Below are 21137 nucleotides of genomic sequence, written 5' to 3'. Positions count from 1 at the left end.
TGTGACTGTATCATGTCAGGCCCTTCATTACTCATCTTCACCAGAGTAACTGAAGTGAAGCTGCGCCTATATTTGGCCAATCCAAGCACGGTTGCCCGCTATTTTTGGACAAAAGACGTACACTATCAATTCCCTGAGCTGATGAGAACTAATTCTCAGCTAGATGTGATGCCCTGCATAGTCCACACACTTCATGAGGACGTCACAGCATATTCTCACTACACCTTCAGATTTAATAAGACATCACTGAACTGAGGTAGCTTTAGGGAAATAACTAGTTAGGTGAGTTTACAACATTAATGCAAAAGTGTTCTCTGTATTGTACTTCCTCAGAGAAGCATAAACAATGAGATGATTTTACAATTTCTCAGTTCTGCCTTTTATTATACAGGAATAGGACACAAAAATAAAAATATATTTTTTACTTGATCCTATATATTCTTGTATTACACTTTACATTAGTAAAATGCACAAGGCATCATTTTCTTTTTTGTGATCTGTTTCTTTAAATTAGTACAGCTACTGTGGGATCTGTATGTATGTGTTATAGATGTATGTTTTGGATCTATGGATGTCACGCAAGTTGAATTTGACTCAGTGTTAGTCTCTAATATTGTGTCCACGTCAGCCTAATCAATGTGACTCAGTGCTGGACACACAAACACACTTCTTCAGTCAATGCATTTGGCTTTTTCATATCTGTTGGTCGTCTCTTTGTTTCTATGGCACTGTGTCTCCCTCTCTTGCTCTCTTCCATTGGCCTTTCTGTTGATTAGATAATGCAAATACATTATTTATAACACTTCACTCCTTCTCAGGGGTTTATGGGATGCCTAGCAACCAGGCAACTGTATGAGAGAGCTGATAATGACAGACAGAACGAGGGCTAAGGCCTTTTCACGCAAGATGCTGCAAATCGTCGTTACCATAACCTTGAGAGGTCATGAGAGTGTTACGCTTTATATTTTGGTAAATCATCTGACAAGCCTCTTATTTGTTTCACATCTTCCAAGCTTTGGATGTCAGCGTATGAAACATTTAGGAGATGATTCTGTTAACTTCATATCTAATAGTTTCCTCCATGCTTACGACAGCAAAACTTGTGCGATTTGCTGTTTTTGGAGACATATATACAACAGGAAGCTTTCACATTTTTATTCTTCCTCATCCTTTACCTTATGAGAAGTTCAGATGCAAAACCCCTCTTAAGTGCACGCAAGCATTTTTGGGGAAAAAAACGCCATCTCTATAAAAATACTACTTCTTTGGACATAGTAAACATTTGGAAATAGTAAACATTTGCAAAATCACTAAAGATCCAACTAAAACATTGTAGATGTTGAAAATCAGAATGTGGAAATTAATCCATGTCCTGAAATCCAAATGAGTGCCACATAGAGGTTGTATTCAGGTCCAAGCAGTGTTCGAATTATGTCAAATATTATAGGGGTGACGACCTAAGACCCAACCTAAGACCCCCCCATCATTATAAGGTCGCCATGATTTCACAAAGTAAGTCCTGTTGGTTCTGGATCAACGTTTTAGAGTTAACATTTATTTCAGACCGAAATCTTTTGGATTCGTTTATTGCAAAATTGTGACAAATAATGCACAGTATAGCTTTATGTATAGCACAGCACGATAATAAATGTATGTAGTATTTTAATAGGGGACCCCCCTTATTTATATTTTTTGTGCTTTATAAGGGGTCCCTCAATGCTTATAGGAGGTCCGGGAACACCCAGCCCCCCCTTAATTCGAACACTGGGTCCAAGTACACTGGAAAAACTTTGCAGAATCTTTGTTAAATCAACATATATTTTTATGTTTCTTTAACTCAAAAAAATGAACAACTTGAACTTATACAGTAAGTTATGTCAATTTTTTAAGCCAAAACTTAAAATAGTAGGTTGAATTGACTTGCAAAACCAAGTTGTTTTAACTTCATGCTGCCTTTTTTTCAGTGTACTCACAAGGGACACAAGTTTGAATGTGATCATGGTCATTTCGTGTGCCATCGTTCATCCGATTCATCTTTTGTGCACTTAGAGGAACAAAAGCAAAAAAGCGGTATTTCTGAATGGCCTGAGGCTGTGATTAAGTCGATTTGAAGCGAATGTATTTAATGAACGTATAATATGGCATCAGTTAATATCATTATCTAGTTTTTGAAGGAAGTGCTGTTTAGCTGTTTCTATTGAAATCAATGGATTTCCAGCATTAACTCTATAATGCAGCAAATGCTTTAGATACCTCACTTGAAATTAACAAAACGTAAAAGAAATGTTTTGAGAAAAAGAAGAAAGAATGCGAGTTTACGCATTTGCAAATGTTGTCTTATGTGTTTTTATATTAAGTCAGTTTGCGTATAAATAAATTGTGATATGTTCGGCATGAGTATTTCTTTGCCTAGTAGCTGTCAATTTCTTGTGTAAGCTTAGCTGATCCTCCCTGGATCAGATCAGTATCCCAGTGGATTAGCAGGGTTCAGATAAAGGACTGTGCCGGGGTCGTGACCACACACCAACACTTCATTTGGCACCTCTGCCCTCACCAGCAGCAGTTCTCAGTATACTATGTGCCATTGAGCCGTTTAATCCCTGAAGCTGCCCGTTTCCTGGAATGCTATAAAGTCTGTTTACATTTTATAAATCCCTGTTTGTGTTTGCGGTTTTTTATTCTGCTGTCACGCTTTCCATGTATAAAGCTCAGAAACACCAGAGTCAACAGATAACGCGGCTTCTAATACAGTTGAGCTGTGATTGGTCAACAGGCCTGTCAGTCAGTTGTGATGTAGCTCTGAATGTGGCTGCTTCTTTTCCTCGTAGATAAGTGAGCGCATCATTTCTGCCCTTGCTTTTCTTCTTTCTGAGAGTTCATCTGCTCTGTGATGTGCTTCTGAAGTGTCTGCATCATGTGCTGCTGTTTGTGTGTGTGTGCTGATTAACAGGACAATGAAATGAAATTGCATTGAGTATATCATGTTAACAGGATTAGTGAAAGTAAAGATGGGAGTCTTACCATAATGTGTAAATGAACACACAAATGCTCACAGACAAACATATACACTTGCATCATTGTTTTAAACACAATTAAAATGAGATAATAATTAGAATATAAATAATCACAGGTTTTCAGATTTCACAATTAAAAAAAAATATTGCACTGAAAAACCTAATAAGTTGGCTGAACTCAATTGATTTGAGTAAACTTGTTCCCTCAATTAAATTAAGTACAGTAATGGGTCTCCCAAAAACTTCGATATTTAAGTTTACTTAACTTGGGGGCCACATAGACTGAACTTAAATTGTTAAGTTCACCACACTTGGAGTTTGTACTGTGCACTTAAACAATTAATTTCATAAAGACTGAACTTAAATTGTCATTTAACTTTATGCAATGTGTAATGAAAGATATTCAGAACTGACTCGATGTCAATCAATGAATGAACTTAATTCTCCACAGAAGCACACAACAAACTGCACTGTTCACGTGTTTCTTCATTTTAGTGGAGAGAAATACAATGAGTTAAATGTGGTGCATGCATACTATAGGAAACACTGATCACCTGAACGGTGACTTCACAAAAAAAAACTATAATTTACAAAAAAACATCAATAATGTTACAAAAAGTGTAAAACTCTGAGAAATGTTATTATCAACTGGTTTATATGTCCTATCTGTTGTTATTCTTGGACCAAAGATAAATCATTCAAAAATTTCAGGCGCAAGGGCTTATGGGTATTCCTCACAGCATTTTGAACTGATAATCTTAAGTTAATTGCACTTGAATTTTTAAGTTAATGGTTTATATAAGTTAATAAGTTAAATTAACTAAGATAGTTAAAGTTTTTTTGCAATGAAATAGGTGCTCTTTAAAAAAGTAATAATAGACCATTTCATTAAGGACAAATCCTAGGGTTGTAAATGTACATGTAACACTGTCTCTGGATCATTTTTGCACTTAATAAAGTCACATATCTTCTATGTAGATAACAGAGAACAATTGAACATATTATTTCAGTGCATTCTTACTTTACAAAATCCTGTAAAGTAGAGTATCAGAGGTTTTAATCCATTCAAAAAATAGTGATTCTGTTTTTCTTACTGTTTTTGCTACTAATGTTTAATTCTGCAATGCTATTAAATCAGTTAGGTCCCTGAAACTATAGTGTTTTGAATTAAAAAAACAAGAAGGAAAAGTTGTTTTTCTGTTGACCACTTTACACATACACAGACATCTTGCATGCAAAACATCAGCCTATGCAAACAACCCACACCCAAGCATCTGTGGCTTTTACCTGGAATTGACCAAAAAACAAGAGTTTGTCTACGCATCATAGAAAACACAAATACATGTTACTTATTCACACTTTCCATCCACAGGGGAAGTTGTTGGTACGCAAAGGTCGTGTGGATCTCGGGGAGAAGATGCTAAGGGATGCGATACAAATCCAGAACACAGCACACGAGGCCTGGAGCAGCCTGGGGGAGGCGCTGCAGAGAAGAGGTAGCCCACAGGCTCCCGACTGTTTCCTTACTGCACTGGAGCTGGAGTCCAGTTGTCCAATTCGGCCCTTTACCATCATACCACGAGAACTGTGACTTATTTATTTCAGTTAACTCGTCAATTAAGAAAAAATGCTTCCCTGCCAATGACGAGTTTTTCAGGCAATCCGTATTTCCACTATTATCCACCAGGTGGCGCTCTTACCCAACCCGGAAGCAACCCCTCACATCAAACAGTTCAAACTCAATGTTTTGATGATCGCTCTGAATTTGATTTCTATCAGAAGTCTTTCACAAAAATGCACTTATTTTAGCTTTTTGCTCAAAATTTTGCATTTTTTAATTTTGAAGAAACCTACCCATATTTGAGAGGTCATAAAAAGAGAACAAGTAAAGATAGGATAGGACGTTTTTTGTTTTTGTTTGAAAGTCTGTTCTTTCATTTGATATATTGTATGTTTATATATTTAAAGAACAACATTTTCTGAAAGGCATTAAAGGATTAGTCCATTTTCTTGGGGGAAAAGTCCAGGTGGTTTGCTCACCACCATGTCGTCCAGGGTGTTGGTGTCTTTCTTTGTTCAGTCGAGAGGAAATTATGTTTTTTTAGGAAATTTTTTTTCTAGTTTTAATGGACTTTGATGGAGCCCAACACTTAACACTTAACTTAACACTTAACAGTTTTTTTCAACGGAGTTTCAAAGGTCTATAAACGATCCCAAACGAGGCATAAGGGTCTTATCTAGCGGAACGATTGTCATTTTTGACAATGGAAATGACAAATATACACTTTTAAAGCACAACTTCTCGTCATGTAGATCCGGTCGTGATGCGCCAGCTGACCCCACGCAATACGTCATGACGTCACAGAGGACGAACGTGAAACTCCGCCCCCGTGTTTACAAGTGTGCTGAAAAAGGACCGTTCTTACGTTGTTGTATGTCAACTGATACTAATTAATGTCTTTGTGTCAGGTTATTGTTTACAATGGTCCGCAAATGTGCGTTTTATATATGTAACACGTGACCTCCCAACGTCACTGCGCATTTACATTAGGTCACGCTGGAAAGGACCTAGACGAGGGGTTGTGGTTTAAAAGTGCATGTTTTTTGTTTTTTTTGTCGGGGGTGACGGTCGTTTCGCTGGATGGGACCCTTGTGCCTCGTTTGGGATCGTTTAGAGTCCTTTGAAGAGAACTGTTAAGTGTTGAGTTGGGTGTTGATTGTTGGTGTCTATTAAAGTCCATTAAAATGAGAAAAATCCTGCAATGTTTTCCTCGGGAAGCGTGGTTTCTTCTGGACTGAGCGGGGAGGGACATCGGCATTTTGGATGACATGGTGGTGAGTGGATTGTCTGGATTTTTCTTTTAAGAAAATGGAATATTCCTTTAAACTTTTATGAATAACATAAAAATGCTGGCGTTGGCTGTCAACTTTTTAAGAGTTAAAGGATTACTCCACTTTCATTAAAAAATCTGATGACCTTGCATATTGCGTAATCACGTCGAAAGGTCACGCATGACGTTTGCAAAACTATCACTACAGTGTTTACAAGTGTGGAGTAAGAAGACCGTACTGACGTTGTTGTATGTGTATACGAAATAATGTCTTTGTATAAACTGGTCCACAAGTGTGTGTTTCAAATGCGTAATGTGTGACCTTTCTATGTGATTATGTAATACGTAAGGTCGCACTTCCCCATCAATAGTAAAGACCTTTATGCCTCGTTTGGGATCGTTTAGTGTTTTTTGAAGTTGCACTGAAACTGTAAACTGTTGAGGTCCACTATAAAATCCTTATTAAAATAATTTCTTCTCGACTGAACAAAGAAAGACATCACCATATTTTGGATGAAATGGGGGTGAGTAAATTATCAGAATTTTTATAAAAATTGAATATTCCATGAAAGTCTAATTTTACTAGTATAAAAGATATTAGTCTTTTACTAATATTTTACTATTTATGAAATCATCTCTGTTGCATTTCATTTATCAGCCCCAGTCCTGTAGATCAGACATTTGCAGATCTTATGTAATATTTCCAGTGCTGTTGGTTAAACCCTCGCTCTTCTTTCTCTGGGGCGGCCGTAGTTGCTTAGCAGCCGGCTCTTGTTTGAGTTTCTGGGGAGGCTGTTGGATCTTCAGCACGTGGGTCTAAAGCCTCACGGAAAACAGCACTGATCTATTTTAGCCGGTTCTGTTAGATGCCGGATCAAGATGTTAATGAAGGATAGCACGGCATTGAGCTGCTTTTGTGTTATACAGTAAGTGGGATTCTTGTTAACTTCCACTATATGTGCCCACATGATCTCCTGGCACAGAGAAACAAGTTTTTTTGTCATCCTCCCATTCCTGTTATTTCAAACTGGTCTTTCTGATCCGTTTGTATTCTTTCAGATGAGATGAATGTTGCTTTGAACTACAGTCACGTGATGTCATATAAAGTATGAAATAAATTATTTAAACAACTGGTTATCTTTTTCAAACTGTATCAATGACTTCACATTGTTACACAGTTATTTATATTTATTCACCATGGAGAATAAGGGAAACTACGAAAATGTTCCAAAATGTGTGGATGCACTACTGCATTAATGAGAATTTGAGAGGAATTCATAAACTTGTAAATGTAAGCTACAGTGAATATAATGTCACAATGCAAAAAATTAGGGGTGCACCAATAAATGCCAATATACACTAATAATGCGTGGTCTATAACTATTCTGAATCGCACAGCTGATATTATTCACAGCTCTTTCATGTACTACGGTTTTTGATCAGTAAGTCCTTATCGATCTGAAATCACTGTTAGTTTGACTCGTTTAACATGCATTTGAAAATCAAACATAAACAAATTCTTTATTATCATGAAAATACCTGAAAAAGTTTGAAGAACAGTGATATAAATATATGCTTGGAGGACAAGTTCGGTGTTTTGCACTTGGGGCCCTGTTTTCGGATTGTTTGTGATGAAATAGAACTGTTTTGACAGAAATTTGGGCATATGATGCTGGCCCGAGAATTTTCGGTTTCTGTTGTATCACCCTACCACCTCTACAATGGCTGTATAGGTGCACTGGAAAAATCCTTCCTAAAATGCATTAAACTTTCGTTTACAAAGAAGTGAAACTCACCGAGTGGTCAGGGGTGTTCACTGATATGTTCACACAAAAATCGCTGCAAAAGATGCTTTCCAAATTTCAGTCAAAACCGTTCTATTTCATCATAAACAATCTGAAGACAGGGCTTTAAGTGTAAAATACCGAACTTGTCCTTTAAGCCATTTCCTAGAGCTGCGTGTGTATGGTTCTTCGTCTGCAGCGCATATTGAGTTTCTGCACGAGAGCGCCCTCTGGCTTTTGGATGAAGCAACATTTCATCGTAATTCATTGAAAAGCATAGCAAGCATTATCAGCCGATATATCGGTGCACCCCTAAAAAAATCTTAACGTTCCTTAAACATGCTTTATTTTCTTTATGCAATACAGAATAGGATTTCTTTTAAATTTGTGAAATCCATCCAGATTACATTAGTAGCAGCATCATGAATGTTATTGTTCTGTTTATGGTCTAAATGTTTACATATGAATCGTTGTATTGTTAAATGAATGCCCGTAGTAAAACCTCACTCACATAGACCTAAGCTGATGAAAGCTCATAAGTGCATATTGATACCAAAGAGTACATATTAGTACCTCAGAAGTGCATATTGGTACTAAAGAAGAGATATTAATACCTAAAAGATACGTATTGCTACCAAAGAGTGCATATACAGTACTGTGCTAAAGTCTTAGGCCATCATGCCAGAATTAGATTAGTTGTTTTTGCAATGTTATAGTGATCATATATAATTGTTTCTCAGTCTATTTAATAGAACACATCCAGAAAAATTTAGAAAATATGTATATAGTATTAAAAACTGTAAAAAATGTAAACTGATTTGTCAAGTTTTTAGGGTAAACTCTCCTTCCACTTGAGCAATAGCAGGATACTGCAGGATCTCTTACACTTAAATGAAATTAAATCCTAATTTCTAATTTTAAAGAAATTAGTCTTTTTACTTCATTCTGCTAAAAAAACTCAAGATGTGTTTAGTGCCAAGAGGGGTCACACTAAACACAGACGATGCCTAAAGAAGACATTAAGTCCTGAAAATTATATTTTTCAATTTTTTTGTACATATTTCCTGTATTTTTTGTTTGTATCTTAATAAAATAGATTGAAAAATAAATATGGATGGACATTAAAACTTCTAAGACCTAAGACTTTTGCACATGTTGGTACCAAATGTATATATATTGGTCTTTAAATGGTACATACAGTACTGTATTTTTTAAGGGTACTGCCCCAGTGACAGCTTGGGGCAACTTTTTGACAATTTTTTTCTGATAGTGTATAAATAATGTAACAAATCAGATTCACAATAAGCTCAGAGATGACATAAGATAATTTATTCAACTTAAATAGGCAAATTGATGGTAAATAACACAATCCTTATCAAAAACCCTCCAATCACAGAAGTCAATAAACAGAAAGTGGCAAAATCATAAAGCATGAAAGTACTATATATATATTTGTGTATCTCTGTATATTTTACGATACACTTAAAGAATAATGGATATATTTAACACATGATCATAATCCAATTGTGGGTAACCACAGAAGCACAGGCAGGTCAAAGTGTTACGCTCATTTGTTTATTCATCTGGATGGATTATGTACTGAAACAAAACAATCTCCATTGTGAGGGCTCTCATGTATCCAAGCCTCAGGGTGACTCTCTGGTTACTCACAGGTGGTAGATCAGACCTGCTGCTCATCATCAGACCGGGGCAGAAACCAGGAGTCACGGGAGGTCAGGTGTCCTGACTGTGTTACAGCTCTGACAGCTGGCTGACCAGCAACGTCTTTGTTTTTTGATGTGGAGGGTGGAAAGATATGATGCTGAAGAATGTCACAAACATGCACAAAGCGATCTTGCATCCATATTTTTCTGGGGGTTCTTCATCAACAAACGGTTCCTGGTGCATGTATACATTGAGCTAAAAGTGACATTAAAGCGACATATTTGATCAATATATGTGTTTAAACCATGACTTCTTAGACTGTTATTGCAATGCAATACAAATTGGGCTACAGGAACACAAGTTTGTTTATTGTTCAGTTACTCATGTTAGTGCTTTTCGCATCACAAGATCATCACGGCCACACACTGACCTTAACACATGGGGCATTGTCCATTTGTTGTTCTCAGGTCAAACAAAAATAAGTGAAATCACAACTGGCATTGCATTTCATATTTCATGAACATTTGTTAATTTCAGACTGACCCAACGCTGATGAGTCATAAAATAGACCTGTGATGTAGTACCAACACCTGTCCATTGCAATGTAAACTGATACGAGGCCTCAGCCGCTTTTGTCTTGCCTGATATTGACTCTGAACATGACCCTGTTAAAAACGACTTGCGTGATTGGTTGAAGCCCCAATTCGGTCACCTGACTGCGCACCAGACGTGCTATTTTGGGAAGTATGGAAATTTTAAGAATGGATTTTACACTTTCGCACTTATCTTGGGTATGTGTGACTCGTTTTTGGGTTTGCACGTACGACACTGTGCTTCTTTTCAATTGACTACAATGATGGTTCCCAAACTTATTTTTAGGTTTCCACCAGCTAATACATATAATTCAATCCTGTTTATTTTGCAGGTCACCACAGAACACAGTTCTGCGCTTGCCATAAATCTTACAATTTACACTTTCTCTGATGTCTAATGTAAATGTTAGGAATAATGGTAACACTCTAGATTCCAATTCTTACAATTAACTGGTTGGTTATTAGCATTAATATTACTGAGATTCAGCAAAACCTTATCCTACATACACCCTTAATCCTACCCAATTCCTACCAATACTTCAACTTAACAACTACTTTACTTAGTATGAATAAGCTGAAGTTGGATAGTGAGGCTAAAATTGTTCATAGTTAGTAATAGTGAGAATTAGACCTTAAAAAATGTGAGCAGAATAATTGATGTAGTTTTATATGATTTATTCAAGCCATTTGAAACCTATTTTTGTATCATTTACTAAATAGGATTTGCAAAGTAATTAGTAATAGGTAATTAAAAACTTTATTAAATCTAATTGAAAAAACCCAGCATTTTTAGATTGTTGATTTTTGAGTTACGATTGATTGATTTCATTTATACATAAATATACAAATATTATTAACCTGCATGTTTCTCTTAGTATGATAACCTGCCATGATCTCGAAAATGAGTTCACTCTTGTTGTTGTGTAGGTGTGTAAACAGCTGTTTTATTGTATGACACTGACCTTTTTTGTTCAGCTTGAAGGAGTAATGTGAGAGTCATCAGAAAGCTTTGTGAATTATATAGGCGGCCACGCAGCAGTAAGTTCATGACATGCCAGAGATACCAGAGCTGTCAATGCTGCGCTGAGATCATCAGAAGAAATGTCCAATCGTATTCAAGTGAACTGGGGGATCCGGTTGTCATGCTGGAAAATCAACACTTTAATCTGTAAATCTTCTTTATTTGTCATGTCCAGTGGCGTTTTGGGAACCCAGCCTCACAGAGTTACGTATAAATAGAATTGTGCAATACATATGGCAAATTCCAATTTGGCGTGCATATGATACGCCAGTCCTTTCCATTCACTTAATCAGCACATATTTTTTTGTCGTTTTATTTATTGCTTTCTCAATTTTTTGCTTTTTTTAACTATTCTTGCTTAGGTGTAGTGTTAGAACAACTTTTTGTTACATAAAAATGACACCCAAACCCCAATTCTAACCCCAACTCCAAGCGACCATGGCTTAAATAGACAAAAACATGGAGAAACCTGTATATTAAAGGATTAGTAAATTTTCTTTTTAAAAAATCCAGATAATTTACTCACCACCATGTCATCCAAAATGTTGATGTCTTTCTTTGTTCAGTCGAGAAGAAATTATGTTTTTTTTTTTTATAGGAAAACATTCCAGGATTTTTCTCATTTTAATGGACTTTAATGGACACCAACACTTAACAGTTTTAATGGAGTTTAAAATTGCATTTTCAAAGGACTCAAAACGATCCCAAACGAGGCATAAGGGTCTTATCTAGCAAAACGATTGTCATTTTTGGCAAGAAAACTAAAAGATATGCACTTTTAAACCACAACTTCTCGTCTTCCTCTGGTCCTATGATGCGCCAGCGCGACCTCACGTAATAGAGACAGAGCGCAGTTATGCAAATTTGAAAACCACGCCCACCGGGGGGGAATTCAATCCAACCATCTCCATTGACTTTGTATTGCGAGAGGCCGCCTCCTTGTCATTTCTGTCTTATAACAAAAAACAGAATAATGCCTAAAAGCTGCTGTGTGACAATATGTACAGCTAACAAGCCAAAGAACCCAGAAATACATTTTTATAAGCTGTCGAGCCGTAAAACCCAGCCTTTGAGAAGAATAAAGTGGATCGCCGACTACGTTTCCCCCTAGTGGACGCAGTTCTACTAATATGAGTACTATGAAAAGTTGCCTGTTTCCATTTTTCTGTCTGTAAACGCTCGTTTTTGGAGCTCGACAGCTTATAAAAACTTATTTCTGGGTTCTTTGGCTTGTTAGCTGTACATATTGTCACACAGCAGCTTTAAGGCATTATTCTGTTTTTTGTTATAAGCCAGAAATGACAAGGAGGCAATACAAAGTCAATGGAGACGATTGGATTGTTTTCCCCCCGGTGGGCGTGGTTTTCAGGTTATGACGCGCTGCGCTCTGCCTCTATACGTCATCACGTCAAGAGGTCACGGAGGACGTATGTGAAACTCCGCCCCAGTGTTTACAAGTGTGGAGAAAGAGGACCGCTCCGAAGTTGTTGTATGTGGAATGATACTAATTAATGTCTTTGTGTCAGTTTATTGTTTAAAATGGTCCGCAAATGAGTGTTTTATATAACACGTGACCTTTCCACGGTATTACGCAATTATGTGAGGTCGCGCTGGCTCGTCATACAGCCGGTGGAAGAGAAGTTGTGGTTTAAAAGTGCATATTTTTTATTTTTCTTGTCAAAAGTGACAATCGTTTCGCCAGATAAGACTCTTATGCCTCGTTATGGATCGTTTAGAGTCCTTTGAAGCTGCCATTTTAAATTGCATTAAAACTGTTAAGTGTTGGGGTCCATTAAAATGAGAAAAATCCTGGAATGTTTTCCTCAAAAAACATAATTTCTTGTCGACTGAACAAAGAAAGACATCAACATTTTGGATGACATGGTGGTGAGTAAATTATCTGGATTTTTCTTAAGAAAATTGACTAATCCTTTAAATAACCTCCTTAAGCAAATCTCAAATCTAACCCTAAGTGAAAATGGTTTAAAAAAAAACTGAAAAAAATGAGAAACCAATAAATAAAATGATAAAAAGATGCACTGTTTAGGTGTATGGGAAGGACTAGCGTATCAGTGGAATTTTGTCATATTGCACGATTTTCACACTTCATGCTATTTATACGCATCTACATGAGACTGGGTAGTGTTTTGGTGCCTGGAGAAGTGGGTATACCCCATGCCATCTAATAAAGAAGTGGGTATGTTGGAATCGTGTCATGGAGTCTGTTGGATCAGTGTGAATTGGCCTTTTAAAAACTGGGCCTTTTAACACATGCCATTAATTTGAATGAATTCAATGACTCAGATTACATAAATGTTTATTTGCAGGTCACTGTAATGGTAAATTTAATGGTATGTTGCGATACAGAAGGTCATGAGCCCATCCTACGTTGACCCCAGCTCTAAGCCGTTGACCCTTGGGCCATGTCAGGTCATAAACTCCAGGCCCTGGAGTTCCCTTTAAAAAACAAACACACAAAGCCATGTTTTAAACATTTCACTTCCTCTTTTGTTGTGAAACAACGTAAAGAGCTCATCTTAGATCAGTCACACATAGTTCTCACAGTGTGCACGCTGTTCAGTCGTGGTACAGTGGATCTGAAGCAGGACGTTACTGCAATGCCTGAGTTTGGCCTTGGGTCGTAATCTCCTGGTGCTGGTCCATCCTTCTGAATCCATCAATGCAAGCCAATGACACAAAGCAAACATTTAAAGAAAATGTATAAAACAAGTTCCATCATAACACAGCTATGATGACAACTCTTCTATCCATATGTCCTACAAAGGCTGTATCGTTTAATTCTACCCTGCAGGCCCTCCGTACACGCATCTTTCAGAGGATGCAACCAGTGAAACGAAACACATTCTGTTGCTGTTCACAGTTTTTCCAGCGGAAGTAAAACTTTTAATCAATTACATATACATGTAAATACTGTATATAAGTGTGCATTCAAACACAAGACACCTGAGCTACAGAAGCTGACTGATAGTGTTACGTGCTATTTGATTTCACCGGCGGTCTCACTTGATCCAGCCGACCTGCGCTGTGCCCTCCGGTGAGTTGAACTGTGCTGGCTATGTTAATGCGGGTCACAAGGGAACCTGTTTGATGAGGTCAACATCCGATGGGTTTTAGAGGCATCAAGCCACTGCATCCCTGCAGCCAACCTAACATTCCCGGGATCAGAGCAGATAGCTGTGCCATACTACACATGTCTGTAGAGCCACTGAGCTGTTATAGATTCAGCACCCACTAATCCAGCTACCCAGCAAAAGATGTATAGTGTGACACTGCTGCTCCGATGCATATTGTTTCTCTGCATTTATGTGTTTTGCTATGTGGTGGTGCCTTGAGGTTGAGACATTGCCTACTCCTACTCAACTATGTAAAACTCATTTTGAGAACTCAGATCAACTTATAAGAGACACATCTGAGCTCTCCATCAAGCCTAAAGTATAAAAGATCAACCCTTGAGAAATCAAACCCACGCATCTGTCATCTTCAGATTAAGCTCGAGGTTTCCTCGCTACTTGACCTCTGACAAAACACTTGTCGTACACGAGACGGCACGCACTCGAAACCACACAAAGCCCTAACGTTCATCCTAATGAGACCCAGAGGATGATTTAGCATCCTTACTGTTCTGTCAACAGCAGACAGCTGCCAGCAGATCTCATATAACCAGACGGCCCCAGCACGCTCGCGGCCACAGTGCATGAGGTGTAAAACCAGTGACGCTCGCACGAGCTTAGACGCTTAACTGAACATTCTGAAGCATTAGCGAAAGCTGCTGTTATGTACACACAAAGTCCAGAAGAGGTTTTTATGTTGAAAGAGGACACTCACAGGGTGAAAAGTGACCCTCTGGACCGCTGAACGAAACATCACGTGTCTGCAATAAGAGATAAGTGATGTTAAAGAAGTGAAGGTAATAGCATAAGAGCATACAGTCAACATGGAGGTTAAGCACTGGAGAGCTCAACAATAAGAAATGTAATGCAGGTATAGTCGAGCTGGAAGTTCACATTGCTCTGTTGATATTTTCACTGGCCATATCATGTTTAGGCAATAAATTAAAGGCGGAGTCCACAATGTTTGAAAAACGGTTTGGAAAAGCAGACGGGCCAACTACCAAAACACACTTATAGCCAATCAAATCAAATCAAATGCCGGGTTGCGTATGTGTGGGGCGGGTCTATCAACAGAAGGTCCCGATTCTATTGGGGTAGGGGCGTGTTTGTTTAGGTGATTTCAAATATCAACATAGAGACAGAGCGCAGCGCGTCATAACCTGAAAACCACGCCCACCGGGGGGGAAAGCAATCCAACGGTCTCCATTGACTTTGTATTGCAAGAGGCCGCCTCCTTGTCATTTCTGGCTTATAACAAAAAACTGAATAATGCCTAAAAGCTGCTTTGTGACAATATGTACAGCTAACAAGCCAAAGAACCCAGAAATAAGTTTTTATAAGCTGTCGAGCCGTAAAACCCAGTCTTTAAGGAGAATAAAGTGGATCGCCGACTACGTTTCCCCCTATTGGACGCAGTTTTACTAATAGGAGTACTATGAAAAGTTGCCTGTATCCATTTCTGTGTCTAAACGCTCGTTTTTTAAAGTCGACAGCTTATAAAAACGTATTTATTTATTTTTTTGGCGTGTTAGATGCACACCTTGTCACACAGCAGCTTTAAGGTATTATTCTGTTTTTAAGTTTAATCTGTAAATAAGTTTTTATAACCTGTCGACCCCAAAAAACGAGCGTTTAAAGACAGAAAAGTGGAAACAGGCAACTTTTCATGTTAGGATGTTAGGCCTTTCTATGGTTAGAAAAAGTCGATTTTCAAAATATCAAAACTTAATTTTTTTCCTGGACTCAATGCTAAATACATGTTTGACTGTTGAAACAAACAAAAAAACCCCAAGAAAATCGCATTCATGACGATTTATGGTGTTTTATTCTTCCGTTACACCATTGCCTACAATGACGCTGGTGCTGGGTTCCCCTGTTTCAAGATGGCGGCTCTGTTTGACGCATTCGGTCCAATGAACTGCTGTTTCAGCAGCAACAACATAAACAAGCGGCTGCACGTAGCTTCCGGTAAACTCCGCTAAGAATAAATAACAACAAAGTTCTTTAAACGTAGTTTATTTATATAACAAGCAAAAAAACAACACATAGATTACATAGGAAACCTAAAAATTTGTTATTTTCGACGAGGCATTTGTTCAAGAGATCAGTTTGGCAAATAGTCAGAGCATTAAAAAAACGAAGCCGGAAGTAAGGTCGGATCCAGACGTGTATCACGTGCTTCCAATGAAACCGTATAGCCAAGGCGACATCTATGCTGCCTTCACGTGCTATCGTGATTATGGTAACGTTAAATACCAAAACCCACCTGGAAAATGCACATGAACACCCCTCATGTGGTATTTTCCAATGGGCAACTCGTAAAATATTTTGATGCCCGAGTTGCCGAGATGAGATTACCTTTGACCTTTTTAAAATGGCGGAGAGCAGCAGCAACGTCGTGAATGGTTGAATGACAACAAAAGCAATGGTAAATACCAGTTCACAGATTGGAAAATGCACTTGCCCAGCAAACTGGTAAATTCTAGTTCACAAATGGAAAATGCACTTGAACACGACACGCTGGTAAATACCAGTTCACAAATGGAAAATATCATCTTTCCCATAGCACGTGAAGGCAGCATAAGTGTACATATCTATGGCTCCCCATTCGGTCTCCACAGATGATTCCTTCAGCACATGCTCTCCAAACTGACGTTTTTAAGTAACATGTCAGCGCCCATCGTCGTACATTTTACAGTCAGTTTCTGACAATAGAAGGCATCCATCTTTTTTTACTTTTTTTTTTAGAGTTGCATCAATAAAATTTTATTTTTATAGCGCTTTTCACAATTGCTCAATTGTTCCAAAGCAGCTTTACATTAATAAACAGAGAAAGAACAGAAATTTGGAGGATAATATATTTTCATGGTAAATTTAACCCAAAGGTTGGGTTTGTCTATATTTGACTAAACTATTGGTTGTAACGTCACATCATTTTTAATGTATGCATTAGCAAATGTGTCTTGAAGCACATATTTGGGTAGTTTACAGAGCTTAAGCAGTCCAAGACTAAAATGCATGTTTGAGTTGTCTTATTTGAAAATAGTTTGCTCTCACATACTATCTCACAAAATATACAGCATCAGGGCTATTGTTTGGTCTCATGATGCACACCAGTAATGCTTATTTGCATGTTTGTAAACTGTATATTTTTATGACTTAAATGTCCTAAATGAACTAAGTACTAGTTCTGGCTTAATCTAAACTCTGTCCGGGAAACTGCCCCTATAAAAGTATAAAACTCATGACCTTGGCATCGTAGGTTGTTTTTACCAGCTGAGCTACAGTACATACTGTAATCCCAGGTGTAGTTTACCAGATAATTACACTCTAAAAAACACTGGCTAATTTTCACGATCCCAGCTATTGGGTTAAATTAACCCAGATAGGGGGGTTTCCCGGACAGGGATTAGACTAGTCCTAGACTTAAACACTTTTAAGAGCTCTCCAAACTGATAACAACTTGCACTGACATATCTTAAAATACATCAGTGCCCTTGGTTTTACCTCAAAATGCACACAGGTAATGTTTTTAGTAAGGCATGTTTATTAAAACTAGTTATATTTATTAAATGAAACTAAGGCCTAGTCCTGGATTAAGCTAATGCTGGTCCGGGAAACCGCCCCTTAATGTTTAAATTTGGGTTTAAACAATGGGTTTAAAAATCTCAGCATAGATTCATTTACAACCCAGCGATCTGGGTATGGCCCTTTTTGACCCAACGCTGGGTGTGAACATTTTTTTTAGTGTATACACTGTCAGAAAAAAAGTGTTTTTTCAAAAAGTACACCTATGCGCCAAAAGAGTCCCTTAGTGGTACATATTGTTTTCAAATGTATACACATCTGTCTACATTTATTTTGTATGTGATTAATCTTTTGACAGCCTTAACAGTAACATTTAACAATCAGAAAGTGCTCTAAGACCTTTATGTCAAAAAAGTATATTTATTAATATGTTTGTGCAATCGTAATTTAAAATAAATGCATTAGTTTGATGTTTTGTCCAGCACAGAGCTATTCTTTGAAGTTGTGAAGTGATGCTGTGATATATCATCACAGTCTGTAGTGTGTGATGTTCTCTGATGAAGTGTGTGAAAGTGTGCTGTGTGTTGAGATCGAACACTTACTTGCAGTGTGATTTGGTGACAGGCTTCTCTGTAACATTATAATGACCAGGTGACAGGCGAATATCCTGGATGAAAACAATAAGTTTAAACAATGATCTAGAAACCTGTGGTTTCGTTGGCCAAATGTTTTAAATATAGGGACAATTGGATCTCTTGGTCAAATGAGTCACATGAGTCCATGCACATTAAGACCTCAAAGCCCTATCCCAAATGATACCCTAAACACTCCGAAAACACTTTCAAATCAGCACTTTTGGGAAGAAGTGTGATGCAAAGCTCGCATAAGTGTGGGCAGAGGAGAAATGCACATCAAGCGCGTATATCGAGTGAAAAGGGGGCGCCCATGAGCACCCTTCTCAAACCTAAAATGACAAACACCCTACGGTCTTGTAGACTTATTGGACACGCACACATGGTGGGCATTGTAAGTCCATTAGTCACATGATGTGTGCCATTTGGGACACAGCCTATTTAGTGCCTGGGTACATAGTGAATGTTTATTTATTTGAGGCATTACAAATGGCTACCACCAATGGGGAGGCACCATATTTTTTCAAAACATTGGTGCTTTTGGAGGTCAGGAATGGTTTTGGGGGCCACAATTTACCATTTGGTGATTCTTTAAGCTTATATGGGCTGACATATTGCACAGACTCACCTTATCCCTGATCCCTAAAGTGTAGTTATCAGATCTTGGGCAGTTTTTGAAAGAGTAAGTTGCCTGGCGCCGGAGAGCCTCATTGGTGGAGTCAGTGAAGTTATAGGCTCCAGGCAATAACACGTCCCCTTTACGTACAAACATCATTAGCTTGCCCCGTTCAGTGCTTTTGAAGCCATACGTTTTGGCCACAGGGTTGAGACCCATTTCCTCAATGAAGTCTCGGATGTGGTAACTGCCAGGAATGGGAGAGTTCTAATGGTAGACAGATACTTTTCATTATACCAATATTTTGTTTGCTATACACGATGATGCACTTTTTCCATCACATTTAATGTAAATAGATCTCATACCTTAATAGTGTTTCTCCACCAGCCACTTCTGTCAGTGTATACCTCTTTGTCATGTTTCTGCAAAAAATTATTTACTGCATGCCTTGACAAAACTTTTACATATTCTTGGAAATCTTCAAGTGTTGATCTCATGCATTAATTATGCTTTTGTGTATCAATTTGTAAATGAATCCTTAAAATGGACAAGTGGTGTTAATAGTAACATAGTTGACTTAAAATGTAACACAAAAATTTTATTGTGCATGCATATTAAATAACCTTATTGTCACATGTAGCTTTCGCCGATATAGGCCAATTTTACCATACAGGCTGGCTATAGCAGTAAATGTGGAAAAACTTACCCTTTCTATAGCCTTTACTTTAGGTAATGTTTTCTCTCTTCCTGTGGTCATAGTTGTGCTTTTCGCCGCTGTTTGACTTTGTAACAGACACCTCGACGACAGCAAGCGTTGCTTAGGCACAAACACTATTTAACTATTAATCCAGAGCCCTGGATACATGTGTTTGTCATCTCTTATTTGCTCTTTTAAATGCTAGTTTTACAAGATTTAGCTTCACATTGTAAAGTACCCTCTAACAATTGGTGCTAAATAGCTTTTAAAGCAATAATTTTATGGGGGGACTGTTTTTTAGTGCTATAGCACTTATGAAGAACCATATATATAGCATATACTAAGCACCATATGAGTCTACAATACATGTACACTACATATGTGCTATATATCTTATTACGAAATAAAAAAAATCACTGAAAAATGATTCATTGAATTTAATACATTTTTAAGGTAAGTGGCTGCAATCAATTTATTTAAGCTACATTTAAAAAAGATTAGTAAAGTAAAATAAAATATAAAACTTTTGTTTAAATGTAGCTTAAACAAACTGATTGCAACCACCCACCCCAAATTTTTTTATTAAATTCAATGAATCTTTTTCTTCAGTACATCTATATAGATATTAAATGGAGATATTTGGTTAATTCCCCTGCTTCTCGTGTTTCTCCTTTAAAAACAACTTTGAAATATAATCTTCTGATTTTGACAGATCCTTTGTACTATATACTATTTCGGTTATATGTGCTATCTTATTACGAAATAAAAAAATCACAAGATACACTGAAAAAAATTATTCATTGAATTTAATAAATTTTTAAGGTTAGTGGTTGCAATCAATTTATTTAAGCTACATTTAAACAAAAAAGATCAGTAAAGTAAAATAAAATATAAAACTTTTGTTTAAATGTAGCTTAAATAAATTGATTGCAACCACTTACCTTAAATTTTTTTATTAAATTCAATGAATCTTTTTTTTTCAGTACATCTCAATGGTTTCTATATAGATATTAAATGGAGATATTTGGTTAATTCCCCTGCTTCTCGTGTTTCTCCTTTAAAAACTTTGAAATATAATCTTCTGATTTTGACAGATCCTTTGTACTATATACTATTTCGGTTTCATTTACTGACTTTAAACAACTGAAATTAAAAGTTTTGTAAGCTTTGAAGGATGCTGAAACCAGAGGTGTATAATACATAAGTATTTTAGTTACATTTTCCAAGCATCTGTGCTTTATCAGAGTGTTTGTCTTGGGAAAAAAATTACTTTTCTTTACTAAAAAATGTTCACTACATTCTAAAGCATAGAATCATATACTGTGTATTCATTATATATTGAATATTAAAATTGATTTAATGCCTAATTACATAAAAATTGTTTACTTTTACTTTCTTGAGTAAAAGTACGAAAAAAATTATTACTTAAGTAAAAAAATTACTAGATGTTTAATGTACTTAAAAATTAAATATAAACCAAAAACTTGAAATTATGAAATGTAGTGGAGTAAAAATTATGATAATATGTTTTGGAATGTATGTTTTCCAAAGAAAAACACTAATAAAATACGAATAATTGAAAATGTACTTTTATGTAGAAAGTAAAAATACTTAAGTACTATACA

General features: G+C 37.0%; 2 protein-coding genes across 2 annotated transcripts in view; one reads left to right on the top strand and one right to left on the bottom strand.

Moving 5' to 3' along the window:
- Window positions 1-4921, top strand: part of ttc7a (tetratricopeptide repeat domain 7A) — a 33131-nt gene extending 28210 nt beyond the window's left edge. The window contains exon 20 of the mRNA XM_055170005.2: window positions 4387-4921. Coding sequence (XP_055025980.2) covers window positions 4387-4605 — 219 coding nt within the window. The 3' untranslated portion in view covers window positions 4606-4921. The remainder of the gene's footprint in view (window positions 1-4386) is intronic.
- Window positions 4922-13208: 8287 nt separating this feature from the next.
- Window positions 13209-19759, bottom strand: stpg4 (sperm-tail PG-rich repeat containing 4). Its single transcript, XM_055170409.2, has 6 exons — window positions 19181-19759; window positions 18828-19082; window positions 18170-18234; window positions 14755-14800; window positions 13472-13576; window positions 13209-13365 (listed from the first exon to the last, which is right to left on the bottom strand). Exons 1-6 carry the CDS (start codon window positions 19310-19312, stop codon window positions 13237-13239), a joined length of 732 nt encoding a protein of 243 aa, XP_055026384.2. The 5' UTR covers window positions 19313-19759; the 3' UTR covers window positions 13209-13236.
- Window positions 19760-21137: the final 1378 nt, after the last annotated feature.

This window comes from Misgurnus anguillicaudatus, chromosome 11 (genome assembly GCF_027580225.2).
Source record: "Misgurnus anguillicaudatus chromosome 11, ASM2758022v2, whole genome shotgun sequence".
In the NCBI taxonomy this organism is placed as follows: domain Eukaryota; kingdom Metazoa; phylum Chordata; class Actinopteri; order Cypriniformes; family Cobitidae; genus Misgurnus; species Misgurnus anguillicaudatus.
The sequence above is the reverse complement of the archived record's forward strand: the minus strand, read 5'-3'. Positions and strand labels throughout refer to the sequence as shown.